The sequence below is a fragment of the Xiphophorus couchianus genome, chromosome 19 (assembly GCF_001444195.1).
Source record: "Xiphophorus couchianus chromosome 19, X_couchianus-1.0, whole genome shotgun sequence".
NCBI lineage: Eukaryota > Metazoa > Chordata > Actinopteri > Cyprinodontiformes > Poeciliidae > Xiphophorus > Xiphophorus couchianus.
The window spans coordinates 15738791-15759985 of record NC_040246.1 but is presented as its reverse complement, the minus strand read 5'-3'; the positions used below and the strand labels follow the sequence as shown (position 1 = coordinate 15759985).

The 21195-nt window shown below is 38.9% G+C and overlaps 1 protein-coding gene across 6 annotated transcripts in view; it reads right to left on the bottom strand.

Moving 5' to 3' along the window:
- The window catches only part of eml5 (EMAP like 5), a 44477-nt gene that overhangs the window by 18638 nt on the left and 4644 nt on the right, over positions 1 to 21195 (bottom strand). For 3 of the 6 annotated variants that reach the window (XM_028000818.1, XM_028000820.1, XM_028000814.1), the window contains exons 2-17: positions 17965 to 18124; positions 14570 to 14668; positions 12903 to 12971; positions 8784 to 8969; positions 8157 to 8292; positions 7941 to 7964; positions 6746 to 6947; positions 5695 to 5832; positions 5329 to 5585; positions 5031 to 5243; positions 4781 to 4948; positions 3466 to 3572; positions 3264 to 3382; positions 2996 to 3182; positions 2767 to 2872; positions 1964 to 2057 (exon numbers count right to left, since the gene is read on the bottom strand). In XM_028000818.1, coding sequence (XP_027856619.1) covers positions 1964 to 2057; positions 2767 to 2872; positions 2996 to 3182; positions 3264 to 3382; positions 3466 to 3572; positions 4781 to 4948; positions 5031 to 5243; positions 5329 to 5585; positions 5695 to 5832; positions 6746 to 6947; positions 7941 to 7964; positions 8157 to 8292; positions 8784 to 8969; positions 12903 to 12971; positions 14570 to 14668; positions 17965 to 18124 — 2265 coding nt within the window. The remainder of the gene's footprint in view (positions 1 to 1963; positions 2058 to 2766; positions 2873 to 2995; positions 3183 to 3263; positions 3383 to 3465; positions 3573 to 4780; positions 4949 to 5030; positions 5244 to 5328; positions 5586 to 5694; positions 5833 to 6745; positions 6948 to 7940; positions 7965 to 8156; positions 8293 to 8783; positions 8970 to 12902; positions 12972 to 14569; positions 14669 to 17964; positions 18125 to 21195) is intronic. The other 3 variants (XM_028000817.1, XM_028000816.1, XM_028000815.1) reach the window with 2 other exon arrangements.

Genomic DNA, 21195 nt, shown 5'->3' with positions numbered 1-21195 from the left:
TCAGCAGATCTACAGACAGAAATATTTGCTAATTTTTCTTTGCAAAATACCTCAAAATCAGGATCAGTCTGCTTAGGTGGAGCTCATCTGTGAACATCAGTTTTCAGTTCTCTCAAATTGAAATTTGAGAGTTTATATTTGGAATTTGGTCTGGACTTTGACTAGGTCATTCTTAGTGTCGATACACTTTGATCTGAATCATTTTGATTGGAGCTCTGACTTTATGCTTTGAGTTGTTCAACTGGAAGCTGAACTTCAAGTCTTTTCCAGCCTCTAACATCTCTGCATCTCCACAGCATGACGCTGCCAAATGTGAAGGGATGTGAATATTTTTACAAGTTACTGTATTTTATGTGCATGTTTTATGTACATTTATGCTGTTTGGAATATTCAGTGATTTATAATTTGAAAATGTGATTATGAAACAATTGTCTTTAATTTATGTAAAATATTATGAAGGCGTTTTAAAGAAATTTAAAATTTTCATTAAAATATGTTAACTTTCATGGATACTATTGAACATTTTTTAGATAAAAAAATTAATTTATTTAAGCTACAATATAAATACAATTCACATAATTAAAAGACAATACCTATAAGTAAAATAACTCAGTGGTTTGCCTGATTTTTTTAATTTAAAGTCTAGACTTTCTTTAGAATATCTGCCTTTCCCTGCAGCCTCTGTGGCTCATACCACCACCTCCTTCTCCGGCTAAAGATGAGACAGTGATGCTGGACAAGTCATCTCTGTGCACCTCACTGCGCTGCACAACCAGGGTCTGCAAAGGAGATTAATGCTTCTCCAGACTGTCCCTGCGGTATATTAAGAGCCTTGGGAGCAATCTGCACTGCACTTGCTCTAAAGCAGCCAGGAGGGGAACATTTCCATCGTATGACTGAGCAACAGTGAAACGGTTACTTATGTTATATAGATGTTTTAGCAGCCTTTTCGACCAGTTGCTTCTTGATATCGCAACTTTTGAGGTGAAAGAGCTAATAGTACATGTCGGGGTATAAGGAAATTCATAATTCAAGGCTTGTAAAATGATCCACGTGCCTTTGCTAGAAAAGAAAGCAATTCTGTCGCAGATTATTGATGTTAAAACATTAACTTTTAATGATATATTTACTGTTTATATTTCTTGTTTCACACTTCAACGTTTTTGACCATCAAACACATTTAATATCAGACAAAGTTAATCTGAGTAAATACAACGTAGTTTCAAAACAGTGATTTCATTTATTAAGGAAACAAATGGCTATCCAAGAAAACTTGATACCTAGTAACTGGTTGTGCTTCACTTCATAGAAACAGCTGCCATTAAGCATGAGGTTTGTACATTATTCTGGAGGAATTTTGCCCCTATGTTCTTTGCAGAGTTGTTTTAATTCAGCCAGATTTCAATCATGAACGGCCCGTTCACAACACCGCATTTAAGTTCAGATGTTGATTAGCCATGATTTGAAAACGACATTATATAATTACTAATATTATTATACTCAACATTTTTGATGCTCTGAAATATAGTGTGACAAAAAAGCAAAAAGGAGAAATCTGTTTAGAGGTGATTCATTTTCAAATTATTTCTTTTTGTGAACCATTTTACAAAACAACATATTTTTCTGTAGTTTATCTCTTAGCAAAGAGAAGATTTGACTGATTCCTTACTTCAAGTTCCTTTTAATTATGGATGTAAAGCAAATATCCTTTAGCAAACTCAGTAACCATTCAGCAGGGTTTAGAGTTGCTCTTGAGGAGCCCGTAACATAGAAAGTAATTCCCTTTCTATCCGCTTCTCATTTTAATCAGCTTTCAGCTGAAAAGTGGCTCCAATTTAACTCTCATCCATAAATGTCCATATTTAAGTAAGTCGCACTCTGCTGAATTAACAGTGAGGTTGGTCAAATCTTCGAAGCACCAGGCCACAGGGACAAACGTATGATTTAACTGCTTTAAACTAACCTCATGGCAGAGAGCTTCTCGCCTTTCCTCCAGTCCCACAGCACAATGGTGTGATTGTCGTCCAGGCCGACCGAGGCCAGACGTTTGCCATCCGCTGTGAAGGGGAAAAAAATAATTAAGCACATTAGCGATAAGAAAGCCAGTCCTCACTTTGCTCCACTGAAGTTTGGTTCCTATTAGCAACATAAAAGCCCCCCAGTCAGTTAGATCTGCAGCAGGCGGATCACTGATCTGTGCCACACGTCTATCTGGGCCTAATTAAAGACAGAGAGATGAGGAGCTCTACCTGAAAGCTGTTAAGACAACTGTGACTAGAAGACGGGAGAAATAGAATTTTACTGTTGTTTCTAAATTGGTTGCCTTGCGAAATAATTAAATTCATTCTTTACAAGTTCTCTGTACCTTGTGAAAGAATGTGAATAGACAAAATCTTATCAAGCATTTTTGTCTAGTTTCTAGAACAAATATTTTAGTTTACCGGAAATAAGACAGAACTAACTTACAAGTAACTATTCAACAAGAAATATAAGCTTGTTTTTATTTAACAATTTCTTAACATTGATTAAAAAAATACTAGTTTCACTGGAAGATTTTTTTTCGCTTATAACAAGACATGTTTCCCATGTTATAAGTGAAGTAATCTGCCAGTGGAACAGGTACTTTTTAAAATTAATATTACGGAATTATGTATTTAAAACAGATTCCATGCAAGTTTGACATGGAAAATTTCAAAAACATTCAAAGAGGTACTAATACTTTTGCAAGGTATTGTATATATTCCATCTTGAATGGTCAGTCTTTACCTGAGAAGTCGAGAGCACACACTCCAAGCTGGTGAAAACCCTTCAACACAGACATGGGTTTTAGAGTTTCTGTATCCCAAACATGGACAGAGGAATCTCTGCCAACCTGGAGAAACAAACCCCAGAATCAGTACAAATCAACATTTTTGATCAGACTGGAATAAATTGATCTGAATGTGCTTTAATGTTTGTTTTTTTGACTAAAAAAACCTTGACTTTTAGAATTTACCTGGCCAGTTGCTACATAGTCCTTCAGGGGGTGGATAGCCAGACAAAGGATATCATCATCATGGCCCATGTAGAATCGTTGAGTGTTTTGTTGCCTGTTGTACACAACTCCAACAGCAGCTACATGGTAGACAATCTCCCCTGTCTGGGTGTAGAACAGGTTGCTTCTGCAGTCGTAGCCCCTGTAGCTGCAATGTACGAAGTGATATTTTGGGGAAAAGACAACTGGCATAGCTGGAAGTAATAAAATCAGCTCTCTTCAATCATACCCATGGATAAAGTGCAGCTTGATCCCGTTCCCTGGCGCTCGTTCTCTCTTCTTCATTGCTGTTGTTCGATGTTTCTCTTTGCACTGCTCTTTGAGCTGAGGTAGATCTTCTTTATAAACCTGGATGCATTTAAAATAAACTTGTATAAGCTGCTTATAAAATGGATGTGATTCGGCAGTTTGTGTTAAAACTTGCAACAAACCTGTCGCCGATACGTGAGCTGTGTCTCCTGCTCAATTTCTGAATCCATTTCAGGCACATCTGACTGATCAGAGTCGGATTCTTCGCTGTTAGAGTCTGCCAAGGTCTCTGCAGGCAGAAAACAAGTTTACATAAAAGCTTCCAGAGAATAAAAGAAAACCGTCACTTGCCCCTTCATCAGACGAATCCCCCTATACAAACAACAGCCAGTTTCCCTGACAGTGCAGACCGATCATGTGATAACACTACGACGTCTCCTATTTATTAAGCTGTCATGCTCCATGGTGACAACGCTGCAGGCAAAATGTATAAAAACGCCGATGCAGCAACGAGAAGCCATGCCAAAGCGGGGCAATAAGCAGAGCTGGCAGCTCAGGGCGACCACTCACAAGATCCATTAGGAAAATTAAAAGGAAAGGCAGTTAGAATGTGCAGTAATTTCAGAGAGCACAGCTGCACTCTGCTTTGAGGAAAAATATGACTGCAGAATGACAAAGCAATTATACTTTCCAAGCTCCATTCACTTTTATTGGATTTGTTTTAATTAATGTGCCGGACATTCCTTTCTTAGGCTTTAAAGAAGTGATAGTTTGATAAAAATAAAAAAAAGCTATGAGGAGAAAACTCTCTGATAGGTTAACACATGAAGATCAGGAGGCTGGTGGGAGAAGATTAATGGTGAACCACAACCAGAAAAGGCTTTTTAGGTAATAAAGTTCTTTATTTCTAACATTTGTATATATGTTTTATTTTATTTCCTTTATTCTTTATATTTATTCTGACCATAATAATTTTCTCTACTTTTGTTTTGTTATAAAGAATACATCCTTCAGTCAAAATTTTAACTGTTTTATTTACTTACATTAAACTATATTAATGTATGTCATCCACACTGCAAAATCACAAAATCTTTTCAAGTATTTTTGGCTTAGTTTCTAATGCAATTATTTGTATACTTGAAATAAGACAAAAGCAACTTACAAGTAACTTTACAGCAAGATATAGGATATTGTTTTAAGTCAATAATTCCTTAATATTTATTAAAAACTACTAGTTCCACTGGCAGATTATTTGACTTATTAACGTGGGAAAAATGTTTTGTTATAAGTGAAATAATTTGCCAGTGGAACAAGCACTTTTTAAAATAAATATTAAGAAATTATTGACTTAAACCAGCTACTATATGTTGCTGAAAAGTTGCTTGTAAGTAACTTTTCTCTTATTTCAAGTGCACTAAGATATTTGTACTTAGAAACCAGACAAAACATACTTAAGAATTTGTCTCCTCACTAAACGTGGTGGGATCCAAATCTCACCTTGTGGTGCAATATGAAGAGCTTCTTTCGACTTTCTTTCAGGAATAAACTTCCACTGGAACACCGAGTGATCTGCACCGCCGATCGTTATGACCCACTGGTAGTCATGTGACCATCTAACATTGGTTATATGGGCTGAGTGACCTAAATACTTTTTGAATTTTGCTCCTAAAATCCAGAGAACACAGATGAGTTAACGGTGTATGACACTTTGAAAATATAAATATTAAAGCATACATATATTTCTTACCCTTTCTTATGCAAGGGTATTGCATCAGTTTGACTAGTCCATAGTCATCTGCAGTTACCAGAACTTGGTTGTTAAAGTTGGCGTCGACAGAGTTGATGTCGTTGATATCTGAGTATTTGGGCCATATCCCATTAACCTCAGGGCCCAACACACACGTCCAGGAAGCCCACTGCACCAGCTTCAGCTCCTCCCTGTTGGTCACCTCTTTCCCACCTCAACACAAGAGAGTTTATCTCACAAAAACAGCTACTTAAGTGTCAAATCTTAGAAACAGAGCAGGTCATGGTTGCGTACTTACTTGGCATCCTGTAGAAGAGCCGTCTGCCACTGCCATCATTTGTCTGCAGGTATTTGCTGTCTGTGGACCAGTCCATGTGTGTGATGAAACTGTTTGAACCGATGCACTCGCCTACTTTCTTGTACCTCTGCACCACTCCATAGATGTCCACAGTGTTCTCATTAGAGCCGACAGCCAAGTGGGCCCCATCGGGGGAGTACTTCAGTTCATGAATAGCCTCCTTCCGGTCCTTGACGTGGACCACTTCTGTCATATCCCTAAAAAAAGTGGATAAAGAGCTTAGATTAAAAAAAATACCACAGCTGTGCATTTACTGGGTATTTAGAAAGGTAATTTATGATTTGTTTTTTTGATTGTATGACTAACCTGACTCGAAGAACGGTGAACGAGCCATCCTTCATTCCCAGAGCCAGGTGTATACCATCAGTGCTCACGGCTGCACAGCGGATTGGCTCCTCCATGTTACATCGAGCAATCAATGCATGATCTATGAGGCTCCATATCCTTCAGATACAGAAAAGAGTGAGAACAGAGGAGAAACCTGCAGCACAATCAGCAGGAACCATATAGAGGAGTAATAATATTGCACTGCGTTACTCTTTATTACGTTATGTTTTTAGTTAAAATACTTTGTTACTGTAAATTTAGTAGATTACAGAAAAAGATTAGTCAGAATTTTGACTTTAATCAGAAATTATTGATTTTAATCTAAGAATTGTGAGATTAAATTATTTTCCCCAGTGGCCCTAATCCTTGTCTGCAGTATCAGCCTAATGGGGCAGACTTGCTGACATGCGGTTTCTATTAGTGAAACTGTGTTATCTTTGCCATAATTCTGTTTTTATGATGCAACCTGCAGGTCTACAGCTACATGTGGCTCTTTAGATGTTTTTCCACATTTCCAGTAAAGGAAATGGGGGGAAAGCAGAAACTGTGACAGTCAATTATCAACAAAAAATCTAAAGTGAGCAAGTAAACAGAGTTTCTTTAAATCATTGCTAAATCCTGTTTAGAGTTGCCTTTGATTCCTAGTAACTGGAACATTAATCTATATATTTGATGTATGTTTGCTTAATGATGGTTTTTGACTTACTGTCATGTTTATTGCTTGTTTCATAATTGGTTAATGCATTATGTTTTTATGGTGTAAAGCAATTTGAACTGTTTTGTTGCCAAATATGTGCAATACATTTAAACTTGACTTGATTTGACTGAAAGTCTAGCATAAAAATAGCTCTTTACTAGTTTTCTAAATGTAACTTTTGATGCCTAAATTAATCTTAACAAGCAACAAAACTGTCTTTAAATGAACTACAACGTAGTAAAAAAGTAGCCAGATTCAAATGAACTCATCAAAAATCCTAAGTCTTAATCAAAGACTCTGAGGAAATATGAGGAAATGAATAGTAGGAGTCACCTGACTGAACGGTCATCACTTCCTGTCATGGCCAGAGGCTTGGTTGGGTGCACGGCCAGCGCCCACAGCTCGCCCTCACAGTGACCCTGCATGATGAGAAAGGGCTTGTTGCGGTCGTGAACCACCACTTCGAAGATTTCGCTGTCCTGCGTCCCCACCAGGATATGATCTCCACGCCAGCACACGCTGCGCACAGACAGCCCTATCCAAAACACACACACACAGCGGTTCAGGAAAACTGTGAAAACAGAACAAACATCAAGCACGCAAGCATGGGAGGAGACACACATTTGCTGCTTTTACAGTCATTGTAAGACTCACAAAAGCCGCTTTAAAGACAGGAGGTGATAATAGCCATCTGCAGGCTAGGACGGAGATTTGTACAGGGTGATGACATTATGTTGTCAAGCCAGTCTGTAACTGAATCTGGGTAGTACAGCTACAGTCAGATGCATGATGCATGTGCTGCTCACATACAATGCTGTGCAAATGTCTTTGAGCATTACCTATCATGCAGTCAATACGACAAAACCTTAAACACATGATCAGAACCATACTGACAAGAAAAAGAACATCAAGTCCTGCAACAATTATTTTTTTTATTTCAGCCTTAAGGTTGGATTTTATGTACAGAAAAAAGTGGGCCAGGAACTAATGTTGCCTTGCAAATATATTTGTATCCCTTTAAACTTTCTTTATTTTGTCATGTAGAAACCTCAATTCTACACAACTTCGTTTTATTGGAATGATAGACTAAGGATCTGCAACCTGCAGCTCCAGAGTCACATGCACCTCTTAATAACTTTGGTCAAAAATGCTAAAGCATTTATGTTTTGAAATGTGAAGTAAATAAAAGAAATGTTTGTATGGTGTAACATATAAAAGTTGAAGAAGTTCAAGAGTTATAAATACTTTTGCAAGGCAGTGCTAGAGCTAAGTTTAACTTAGGTTTGATTTAATCTATCTAGCACAATAAAATTATTGAAACAAGAGTGAATAACTGTATAATATAGTGATTTTTTTCTATTTAACACTTCACCTTTTCCACAAGACATTGAATGAAGATGGAAACTGTTCATATTGCAAAAACAGCAAAAGACTTGCTAACAACAATAGAAAGAGCTGAGAAACAATGGGGACTGCTACAAACAGACTGAAATGGGAATTAATCTCCGCCCTCAGTAATGTTACCCACCTCGGCTATTTTCACCTCTAGCTACTGTTACGTCCAAGATTACAAGTAAAGAAGATAGAGGAAACAGAAAACAAGAAGGATAATGTTAGTAAACCAAACAGAAATTTGGAGAAATTAGATTTATAGGATTATCTCGGCACCTCGGAGAACACAGCTTGCCTTGTTGCTCTCCTGTACCCTCATTAAAGGAAAAACAGGTAGGAAGTTTGACATCACCTTTATATCCCTGGTCTGTTTCCCTGAGATCGATGACAGTAATTGGCTTGAAGTTGAGATCCCATAACCGGACGCTGCCGTCCCGTCCCCCTGTAGCGAAGCCTTCCTCGCAGGCATTCATGCTGAAAATCCCTGACTGGGGAAGAAAAATGACAGGCTGTCAGTGAGGATCTGCACAGCAAAAACAGGGGACGATACAACCAGTCCCAGCTACAGCCAGTAATTTATTAAACAAGGCTTTAGCAACTGCAAACATGCAACTGTGATCTCATAAAAAGACTTAGGAGCAGGAGAATTTACTCTTACTACTACTGAGGGCCTTTTTCTGTCTTACAAATACTCTATGCATAAGCAGGCCTCTTCCTGAAGCTCTAGTAAGAAGTTTAGGAATAAAAAAAGCTGATGTACTGTAGTTATTATCCCATCCCCCATTCGGCTGCCCCCCTCACCCAGCTGTTGATCCCACAGATATCATTTAATCCTGTGGAGCAAAACGCTGATCCTTCTCTTCTGAGCAGAATTAAATGAAGCAAACATGCATGTCCAATTCCATCTTTACATGTATGTTGCAGCATTTATGTAAAAGTATTTTTTATTTATTTTTTTTGCAAAATAGTGAGAACATACCCCATGAGCTCCTTGAATTGTCCTCATCAGGTTGATGCCTTTCCACAAGTAAATGTCCCCATTCAGGGCCCCAGAATACGTGACTTCGTCTTTGGCGCAGGCAAGGCAGAGGATGGTCTGGAGATCCCCCGTTTTGCCAAAAACGCCACGTTTGGGTGTGAGGGCATTACCGCATAAACTCCAAAACTGTAAAAAAAAAAAAGAAAAAGAAAAAAAGATGAGACTGTGAACCAGCTTTGTGGCTAATAATCCTCCTGTCTAATCCAGCCCTGAATGGGCAAATTGTCAATTATGCAGTATTTGGAAACAACAGAGTGCCACAAAGTCATGTGTGTTTTTGCTCAAATGCAGTGGATATAAAATGTCTATAAAACTGTTAAAATGCCTAGTTAGACAGTTACATATTTTAAAAACTTTTCCCTCCTTTTATGAGACACTTATCCTGTATAATTCAACTGAAACTGCTATTTACAATTCCCTGTGAAAGACTATAAGTTGTTCAGGGTTTAAGTCACATCAAAGGTGAAAATAGTTCAGAAATTATTTAATACATCATAAAGTCTGGTATTTTAACAGGGTTGGCCAGGTATTTTAAATCCACAGTGTAAACAACACACAGGGACCATAAAAACAGCAAAGTTTAATTCAATTAAAACATCCCCTTCCTCTCCATGTGAGAGAACTCAGGCGAGAAGCAGTGGAGGGTCAGTTCTGCAACCACCTGATCAGCATGCACAGACACAGGCACGTTCACGCAGGCTCATTATTTATGAACGGCATCATTGGGATGCGTGCACACGACCTCATCGGAAGGCTAAATCCATCCAACGCAGGAGGAAAGAACGAAAGAGAGACACCCTGTCTGCATAGAGATGAGATCACAGGGATGAAGCTGAGGGAAGGCGTCTCGAATACTGAACCATAGACACCGGCATGTTAAACCGCGACACACTCATCACTCCTCTGACAGCCTTTTCCCCGGTCTACCTGGAGGAATATTTACTCCACATAAAGCGACAGTTGGTTCATTACAGCTTTATTTTATTCCTCTCTAATTCAGTAGTTTGTTTTACAGCAGAGAGGTCCTGCATTGACTTGAAAGTGGTAATGAAAAGAAAACAAATGAGCTCCATGACAGCAACAGGCCATCACGACCTCACTAACACCTGTTGTCTTGACTGATAAAGCTGCTGAGCGCTAACAGGGGGGATCGATAATCAGAGACAAGCATCACAGGCTTAAATCCAGCCCTGCCATTAAACATCCAAAGCCTGGTGCATGCCTTAACAAGACATGAGGCATCCACAGACCCTCTGAAAGATTTTAATAAATATGTCATATTAGCAAGATTTCTTTGCTGAAGGTCAAGGAGGGAGGATTATATCTGTGTGCGTTACCAGGGAGGATGGAGATGCAGATGAAAGTGTGTCATGAGCTGGTTTGTGGTGTTCATGGAAGCAGTGGGGATGGAAGAAGTGTGCCTGCACAGTCCTCCCTGCATACAGCTGATAAGGCAGCGAGACACAGGAACCAGCTAATCCCCACTGTCCCAAATTACTAAAGGAAGACCGGACGCCAAGAGGGTTTGTGATGGATCTCAGGGCAGAAGAACATAACAAATACGATATACAAGTGGTAACACATATGTTAAAAGAAGTTGGGTTTTTTCGCCCTAAAGGTGATTCATTTATATGGTTTTTAGCATTTTCTGCTGTATCTTTTCTGCTTATATATTGTAGTTGCACAGACTGGAAACTACTACATCATTCAATTTAAATTCACTGGAGAACATAGCGTACTTTTGCACACCACAAATGAAATATCAACTGTGAACCTTGTTGCATTGAGTTGACAAAGTTTATTTCCAAACCAACAGTTGCAGCCAGCTGACAGACAGGGGACATCATGTGACTCCGTACAGAGAGAAAAAACAGTAGTTAGACTAAATGTATCTCACTGAAGAGGTAAATAAAGAACAATTAAATAAATCTTAACAGTTTTTAAGCTACAGTGTTTCAAATCTTTGTTATATCTTGATAGCAGAAATTGAATTTGGAAATTACATTAAATAGGCAAGGAAATACTTGCATTGACACGTCCTATTATTGCTGATATAAATTTACTATCTTAAGCCATGTGGATGCATAATCTGCCGACAACAGAGCAATCACATAAAGTAAGAAACATGACTCTGGGTGCAAGCATATCTCTAACCTTTATATGATTGTGATATTTAAGCTAAAAAAAATCATAATATTACCTGCTAATCAACAATCACGTTTGATTGAAAAGCAGAAGTAGAGCCTCCTGCACAACCAACAAGACTGCAGCAAGTGGTTTTTGAATGATAAGTCAATAACAAAACAGTTGTCTTTTTAAGCAGCCATTGTACAGTGGATACACCAGTAAGACCAGTTAACCAAAGGTGCTGGAGTTCTGCTTGGGTTACTAGGTGATGGGCTTGGCTTGGCTGGGGTTGTTAGGTAGCAGGCTGTGCTTCAATGGGGTTGCTAGGTGACGTTCAGTGCCTGCTGATTTGTGATGTTTGAAACGAATGTTTGAAACGATGTTTGAAACGATTTTCCAGACTCCAAAAAACATTAACTTGTTGCCAACAAAATGGCTGGGTGTTTTTATTCTAAGTATTTGGGCAGTTTCGAGAATGCAAAAATGTGCAAAATGTATATTTAGCATAATAGGTTCCCTTTAAAGGAAAGCTAATCAATTTTGATCTCTACCCAATTGATGGCTACATCTCTAAATATTATTCATTTAAAATGACTTCACTGGTCTAGATAACTTCCTAAATGTTTTGGTTGCAGGAAGACTAGTGCACGTCTCTAGCAGCCAATATGTTGTCAGTCACACAGGGCAAAAACAACATGCATGCACACATACCTAAAAGCAGTTTAGAGATACTACTTAACCTAACCTGTAAAAAAAAACTGAGTATCTGAAGAAAAACAATCCTGGTAACGGTCCCTAAATAATCAATCAGTAGGACGATAATGATCTGACTTAGTTATCCTGAACAAATCTGAATACAAACAGCTACAAAGGTTTGACTGTCCTCGCCAACGAGGTTGTGTTTTCCTCAGCTCCATAGTGAGTGGATTACCGGGTCTAAATCTTCTGCATGCTCTGAGTGCTATAATCGCTGAGCGAGCACAGGACAGGGGAGCAGATGTCACATGGTCCACAGGGTGAAGCCTGGGGAATTATGTGGGACAATTGTTGGATTGCCTTGGCATCAGAAAACCAGAAGGGGGGAAATGGAGGGGAGGAGAGAAGGAGGGTATGAGCTGTAGGATTCAGCAGGGAATGGGGGTGGAGTGCAACTACTGGAGGGGATTTCTGTGTCATGGCAGTGGAAGAAAACTTTCTGGGGATGTGGGGAGGGTTACTATGAGAGGAGAGGCCAGTCAAGCTGGATCGTGATAAAGGAGTCACCAGTGAGACATAAGTACAGTTGTCTGGCCTAGCTGAATCAAACCCATTTAATCACGCTGCACTGTTTTGCCTTGGAGGGCCAGGGGGTGCATTTCCAATCCAAGCACAATTCTTTTTTTTTCCCAGTGTTTTGGAAAATAAAGCCTCCACGGCTGGGAGCACAAACCCATATCCCTAGGGAGGACTTGGAGAAGACGCTCTGCATTAGCTCATTGAAGATTTATGTGCACCATTTTTGTTCGAAGAGAAGTGATGGAGATTGGGCTGGGAAGGGAAGTGGGCACATCTGTGCAGTGGAGGGTTTTCAAAAGCTGAATGGAGAGAACTGAAGGGGCTGAGTGGCAGTGTCATGGTCCCCATGAAAGAGAGCATTCTTCCTCTGCAGTGCAGATTACTACAAATTTGAGGGAAGAGACTCTGAGTCATTGCCTGTCCCACTTATATAAAGTGCCTAATAACCATGGGTATGGATTTGCATAGACCTACTTTAGGAATGTTTGATATTGTTAGAGAGATAAAGCTGAACAAGCAGGGCAGAAACAAAGCTTTACGGACAGTTTCTTTCTTAAGCTTTCTGAAAATCGCTTTTCTTTCCAGCAAATCAGGCACAGCCTCAGCATATTTCAGACTGTGATTAGCTGCTTGTGAAATAAATTAAAATAGCTTTACCTTGATATGTTTGACACCACAGCTTACGAGCTTGTTTGGCTGATACAGATCCCACGATATGTCAAATATCTGCAAAAAAGGAAAAGGCATGGAGCCAATTCAATACATAGAGTTTACAAAAACTTTTCAAGGTAAAAGCTTTTTCCAATGGGACAAAACTGTAAAAGTTAACACATTAGCCAGGGTAAGTTTAGCAAATAATAGCATATAAACTGCTTCTGTGAGCATAGTAGAAAGATTGGCTGGGTTCTTTGAATGTGACTCAATGAAGGCTGATAAATTTGAAAGATTACTCCAAATGCATCCTTCTTTTCCTCTGATTTGAAGGATGGGTCTGATGTATCCTTCTCAGACAAAGTGGAAGGGGAGTACAGTTTCAAATGTAAGCTTACATTTACACTTTTATGCTAGTGGTACAGAACAGTAACGTTAGCTAAAATGCTAGTGATATGCTATGAAGAAGCAAATATCAGCATCCATCCATCCATCCATTTTCTGTTCACCCTTGTCCCTAATGGGGTCGGGAGGGTTGCCGGTGCCCATCTCCAGCTACGTTCCGGGCGAGAGGCGGGGTACACCCTGGACAGGTCGCCAGTCTGTCGCAGGGCAACACAGAGACATACAGGACAAACAACCATGCACACACACACTCACACCTAGGGAGAATTTAGAGAAACCAATTGACCTGACAGTCATGTTTTTGGACTGTGGGAGGAAGCCGGAGTACCCGGAGAGAACCCACGCATGCACAGGGAGAACATGCAAACTCCATGCAGAAAGACCCCGGCCGGGAATCGAACCCAGGACCTTCTTGCTGCAAGGCAACAGTGCTACCAACTGCGCCACTGTGCAGCCCCGCAAATATCAGCATTTAAACAAATATTTAATTATATTTAACAAGCATTAGCTAAAGATAACATGTTGTTAGTATGTCATACAGAGTTAGCTAATCTAAGCTAATATGCTAGTGGTGGCCATTAAACACAAAGTTTAATTTTGGCTCAGAATTGAATAAAATTCTTGTAAGCATAAAAGGCAGTGTTATCTACTGGTAGCTCTTATGCCAACATTAGCATGTAGTCTAATATTAGCAGATACAATGTTGGTAGCATATAGAGTTAGTTAATGTAAATATTACCCAATAATTGCATATAAGCTGCTGTTAGCGTAGCCGATACTACATGATCTTAGTAGCATTTTCGTTAATGCTTCCATATTAGTGAAGGCTGGCCTATTACTTAACTTTAGCTTTACAGATAATGTTGTTTTTGATTGCTACAAATCACAAAGTATGTCTTTAAAAGGACACATCCTCAAACTCCAGTTGCTTAATGAGCTTTAAAACAAAAACCTGTTGCATTTTTTGTTAGGCACAATTTGTGCCTTAGTTAGTTATTATTGTGCTGGTAAGTGCTATAAAATATAAAATATCTCTGAGTCTCTGAGTTATCGTTTACAAACTATTGTTTGTAAACAATAGTTATTGTTTACAAACAAAGTAAACAATAGTTATTGTTTACAAACAATAACTATTTAATTTAGTTATTGTTTTAACAATGGAAAAGTATATCTGTGCTGTATTTTGTCAAAATTAAAATCCAAGAGCTGAACTTAATCTTCTTTCAATATTTCAATGTGATGCAGACCAAATGAGAAGAAAGTTTTACCCTGTCCGTGTGACCAGGAGCAGCTGCCAGAACCTTCCCTCTCCTCCAATCCCACACACAGATTGTGTTTTTTGAGTCCAAGCCCACAGATACGAGGCACTGCAAAGAGAGCACAGAGAAATCACAGACTATCTGCTGTCTTACTGCAAACATTCAGTGTAAACCACAATCAAGGAGCTAATAATGGCTGCAGAACAGTTGTCCAGCCTCTGGCACTTCCATGGAGAAACATTTGAGCACTTTTGCCAGAGGAGACACCTACAACTGATTGAGTAGGCAGCATCAGTGGAGCAGAAGAGGTGAGAGTGGCTCCTCATGGAAATCCTTCTCTGCCCTGCAGCTTACTTCACATGTTAAGGAATGTCCTCTTTAATCCTCTGCAGAATCAATGTTCGGCTATGTACAGAAGTCTCTGGCAAGGCATTTGAAGGGTCTCGGCTTGTATTGTAGCGGTTTGTGCTCATGAGGAGCAGAGATTATATGCAGTGAAACCAATTGGATAGTGGGTTGGTTATGAATCTTCTGCCAATTCATTTGTCCCAACAGCTATTCAAATGATCTGATAGATCATTTCAGCGGTTAATGATTTCCAAATTATAAATTCTGATGTCACATAAAAAAATTTACACATATTTCCCTTGCATCTCCATGGTTTCATCAAAACTATTAAATTCAAGCAATCATAAAAGGAATTAATACTTTTTTAGAGGCCAAAGCAGCAGCCAGACAGCACAGACTGATTGGCGGAGGCGCTTGTTATCAGACAGGCTGTTGATCTCTCACAGCCTGTCTGCTAGCACACAGCAGCTAAGGGGATCAAGGTTAGCATGAGGCAGAGACAAAGAGAGGTTTAGTCACCACCAAAGGGGGTCTAGGTCTAAGCCACCAATTCTTTCCACCTTTTTTCACAACCAATCACTGTAATTTCGTTTCACATCATCCACTGTATAAAATGTGTATGCAGTGAATGATTGTCACTCCTTTTCAGGGATATTGTAGTGCGTGAAGTGAGTTGAAAAGAGGAAGACTTATTTTACAAACAAATTTAAAGCTGAACCTCTTCCTCAGTCTGCTTTGAAGCCTCTAGCAAAAGGACAGTGTGGCCCGGGAGCCTTCTGTGTCCCTTGGATTGATTTTGTGAGGTCCCCAACGGCAGTTCAAGACTGATTTAAATTTGTCTGGCTGATGTATATGGAAAATTGTTTTTATTTTTTTTAATGAGTGTAAAATTTTTACAGACATAATTTTTTACAATGAAAAATATTAACACAAAGTATTTGACTATTCATAACCAAATTTGCACCTCCCTCCATACAGTATGTTTGCAGTGCCCATTACATGTCTTGCAGCAAACTACAAACTACACTTTTTTTGACTTTCTTTCATCAATGACTTTCTTCTGGACAGCAATGAATGCAGAACAGATCTGAGCATTTTTTCAGTCACAGTAGGTGTTTTTGATTTTGCACCCCCTATTTATCTGTATAGATGGAGATTTTCAAGACCGAACCCCAAACCTATCAGCTACAATTTTACACACACAAATAAATATAATTGCTAAACCTTATGTAAGAAGAAAGCAATGAAGTAAATGGATTTTTTTTTTTTTTTGATTGGGTGATCCTCATTTTTGTTTGAAACATTTGAGAAAGTTAAGCTTTTATACTGGTGACAAATTTCAGCTGTCAAAAACAAAACGATAATCATGTTGGTCAAACTGATTTCCAGCTACCCACTAGGAAGAAATGTTAGAGTCAACGTGGAATATCTATGAAAAATAGGCAATAGAAATGTTCAGTTTTATTGTCAGCCTTAATAAGCATCATCTTAGCCATGTTAGCTCAGATATACAGTATATTTCCTTTCTGGACAAAACCTAGGAATCACAGAGCTATTATCCTGTCCATCCACTAAGGGAAAATCAGAATAGATACACTAATGTTTGAGACATCCTTAATTTATATTAGATTTCAGTGTATTCGATGCAGTTTTATTGACTGTTATGGAATGTGGCGAAAAGGTAGAGCACTCTGTGTCATTTTATTCTTGTTTTTAGTATCTTAGACATTTTTCTGCATTATATGAGGGTACATTAGATGCAGTTTTTTATGTCTGCTTAATTTTTCATGTACAGTAGATATTACCCCCCTTATTTTTTTTTCTACTACTCAGTTTTAGTACCTAATTCTTTTAATGTACTAAAAAGAATTAGTATCTATTTCTGTTTTGGATTATTAGGTACTTAGTACAAAAACATTTCTAACAAATTACATCTTTGAAAATATAGTAAAAATAAGTTCAAAGATTCAACTGAGGTTTCTTGTTATGTTTCAAAGCAACACAGTTGAGATACAAAAAACAATGTATTTCATCTTTCAACCAAAATGTGAGTTAATAGAAGAAGGATATCATTTTACAAAAAATATCTGAAAGGTATGCTGCATATTTTTAGTCAATCACTTTAACTTCGATACCCCTAAATAAATAAACAAATGTTGTTTAATTAGTTCAAACCTGAATTGAATTTTTAGCATAAATACACTGCACATCATCCAGAACAAACCAAAGTATGGTGGTAGCATCATTATGTGGGAATGATTTCTTTCAGCAGGGACAGGGAAGCAGGTAGAAGTAAATAAAGGGGCAATCCTGGAAGGAAACCAGTTAGAAGCTGCAAAAGACATGAGACTGAGGTCGTTACTCTCTATCCACAGGAATAAAGAACCTAAACATACATCCAGAGATAGTTTAGCTCAAAGTGCATTCATGTGTCAGAATGGACCAGTCAAAGTCCAGACCTAAATCTAACTGACTTTAAAAAATGTATGTGCTAATTGCTCATTTTTATCAGTAAAAGGTTTTGACAATACATTATCTCCCTTCCACTTCACAACTGAGTACTACTCTGTGCTGCTCTATTATTACAGTCAGATAAAATGCATAGCAGTGGTCATCGGTCCATTTGCAAGGTTCTGTAAGTAGCTTAAGAAAACAAACAAACAAAAATGCCCTGACAATGATCAGATCAGTGTAGAAAACGAGCAAAAGTACAGACAAGTATTCACAGCACTTCCCTTTCCCCACATTTTATGTTAAAGTTTTATTCCAAATTGTATTAAATTAATTAATTACCTCCTAGCTCAAAAATGTGCACACAAATGCCCCATTATGACAAAGTGGAAATAGGTTTTTGAGTGTTTTGCACATTTATTAAAAATAGAAATCCCAAAAAGCTTTGCTTTTGTCTAACCTGAAGAACTGAACTTTTACAAAATGCAAGAAACTGAACTATTTTGGGGGAAATGAAGAGAAATCCAGGATCACTCCACCACCCAGTACTTCAGGAGATGTCGTCCCTGTGATTCAAATTTGTAGTAATAACTTCCACACTGTACCTGTCCCTCGAGGTCGAAGGCCAGGCAGGCGATGCCATGTGTATGCACATCCTTCAGGATGGACACGGTCTGCACAGTGTAAGAGTCCCACACACAGATGTAAGGCTCCTTGCCAACTTGTCCCGTGGCGACCAGCACGCGCTCCGGATGCAGAGCTAAACTGTAAAGAAGCACAAAAGGGGGAGAGAGAGTTAGCCGCTCCCATTTGCGTGCTTGCATGCGTGTGCCGGGGGGTGTACGAGGGAGTCACCCTGCCAGCACAAACCACTGATTTGAGATGAGCACATTAGGTCTGCACTGGGTCTGAGCATGGAATCACAAGGGCAGCTTGATGAGGTGACATGGTTCAATTAACCCGGTCATGCTCAAATGCACACACAGCCAGGCTTCATTCAAGTCAACAGAGTTTTCACGGAGTTCAGAAAGCAGCACTGGTGAACCTGCAAGATTCATTCTTTTTGGGGGTTTTTTTGGTCAATTTCTTGACGTATCTTTCATGTATTTCTCTTTCTTTCCCCCATCTGGGGTTTCCTTGCATCACCAGGCATATGTTTGTAACTCTGTTACATAATCCTTCCCTCACATATACTCAAACTTCCCCCCTCCGACATGCGTTCCCACTCCGCTGCTGGGAAACAGCCGGCTACATTAAACTGTCAATTCAACCGTCCTTCTTTCCACTCCACCCATCCTGTCAGCAGATCCCCGTCGTGTTCACCTCGCCTGGACTCATGGTACCAAAGAGCCTATTAAAATCAGTTTAAACAGCTGTTCTCCTCAAACTGATCCAAGTTGGGTCTTCGAGAAAATGTAGACTTTGCTTGAGCGAATGCATACGCCTCTTTTGACCACTTCTTCACATTTTCAGTGTGAATCTCTCTTTTTCTGACAGGTGGCACTCCATTTGCAGACAAAAATGGATATAAGTACTGTCATGACAAAGCTGAGGTGGTCCAAACAGGACTGGGCTGAATTTTGTTCCCTCTCATCCCCTTTGATTTCTCCACTTGCTTTGAACCTCCGTCCAACCTGGCACATTCCTCATTTTACTTTTTATGCCTTATATAATCAGAGTGAAAAAGAAGCTAAAAATAGCTGTCAGAGGAAAAGAAAAAAAAAATCATTGAAGCATTTTGAGATGCAGATAGACAGAAGAGAAAAACGCTTGATGCAAGCAGGTGCTGCACTGGAAATGCATCCAAACTGAAAAACTTAACAATATTCACTGGTAACTTTGATTTTAATTTAAAATTTCTTCATTTGTGTATCCCACTGTGTTTAAATATGCATAGAATGACAATGTTGCCACACGTAAAACAAGAAGCCTTAGTGACGGCTACAAGATCACTGTTTCGCTTACATTTCTCCGTCTGAAGAGCTTGCTAAATGCCATCACTAATGACTTAGCCTGCAGCGCGTTGCCACGGCTCTTCTGTTTGATATAAGCAACGGCTGCTTGGCTGCCTTCCATCTGCCAAATGTTGTAGCATAAAAGCATCTACATCAAATGCTGCAGCAATTAAACTGAATGTTTTCATGTAAATTCAGGGCCAATAACGAGCCTCGGGAGGCGATTTCTCAAGGTGACAACAAATGTGCAGCACAAGAGGTGAAGAACAACTGAAGCTAGTCATTTTAAGATAAAAGTAATGATGTGTTTCTGGATTTCAAAGATACCAACTTCACAAATAGGTTCTGGTTCCGATAAATTCTCATATTTTGGGCGCAATTTTCAAGAATAATTAAAAAAGAAACTAACAATACAGTACGGTGACCAAGCATCCCTAATTTGATCTAAACTATTACATCAGATGAAAGAAAATGGTCAGAATGTTGTTCATGTTGTGCTCATTTTTGCCCAATTTGTGTCAAGGATTATGTTAAATTAGATATTTTTATAGCAAATCGTAAGTGTCTTAAAACAATCAGAAGTTTAGCATTTGTTCACAGCACTAAGCCATTTTCATAAACTGCACTAAGAGCAGGCGTAAATAAGACCCGTGTGCCACAGTAAGTGCATAAACTGTAAAGGATCCTAACTTGGTAGGACAGATATGCTCTTCAGGGACCAGATTTCCATTCATTATCTTATCTCAAAGCAGTTACATGAGCATAAACATGCTGGTCAATCTTTTAAATATTAAACAAGCCAGACCGCTTAGCATAGTATGATAAGCCACAGATGTACATTTCACAGTTGGATGAGATTCTCAAAAATGAAGACACTAGAAACATCAAATAACCCCATTTCTCACACTTAATCTTTGTTTTAAAAAAACCCAGGAAGACTCAATCAGAAAATTAGCATTAAAGCTATCAAAATGTAATATTCTGAGAAATTTGAGACACTGTTAGGCCTCATTGTGCCTTAAATGTAAATATTTAGCCTCTGTTCTCATTAATTATGCCTTGTTTAACCTTCACCTGTGATTGTCATCATTGTTTCCACCTGTGACACTTGTGTTTGTCCATGTTCTGACAGACATATTCCCCTGATGTTCTCCTTGCTTAGCACTTATGAGTTAATTTGCTTTAAATGGTCATTTTGGGTTTAGGAAGGATTTTCTTTTTGTAGAATGTGCTCTGGTGTTTAACACTTTGGTTTTGTTGGGTTTCAGAAATTGTTCTTTTCAGTCTTCTGCCTCTGGTGTCCTGCAGGTGGACCCTTAATTCTAACAGCTGCTACACTTCTCTGGATAGAAATGCAGAACAAGGTACAGTAAAGATATAACTATTCTCTTGCAAAACTATTCACACTCATTGTACTTTTTTACATTTTGTCACATCACAACCAAGCATAGGCTAATAACTGTAGTGATTTGGATTTTCTGTGCGTTTATTTAGGTTTCTGTGTTCTGTTGAGTCTCTGTGCTGTCCCGTCTACCCCTTGACTGAGTACAGCTCTTTCTTGTTTCCCCTGATTGTCTCCCTGTGTATTTAAACCCACCTGTGTTCCTTGTTGGGTCCTTGTCTTGTCTGTCTTGTCGCGTCAAGTTTGTCGTCCAGTTGTTTGAACCAGTTGTTACCAGTGTTGAGCCATTAACCTTCCGCTCATCTGTGCTGCCTGGATTATTTCTCACTCTACAACCTGCCTGGGTCCATCGTATCTTCCTCACCACTCTACAACCGCTATTCATGATACTAAGTGTATAGTTGAAAGTGAAAGGAATATTCTTTTTTTGCACGTTTGATGTTTTTGACCATTCTTCTTTGCAAAACAGCTCAAGCTTG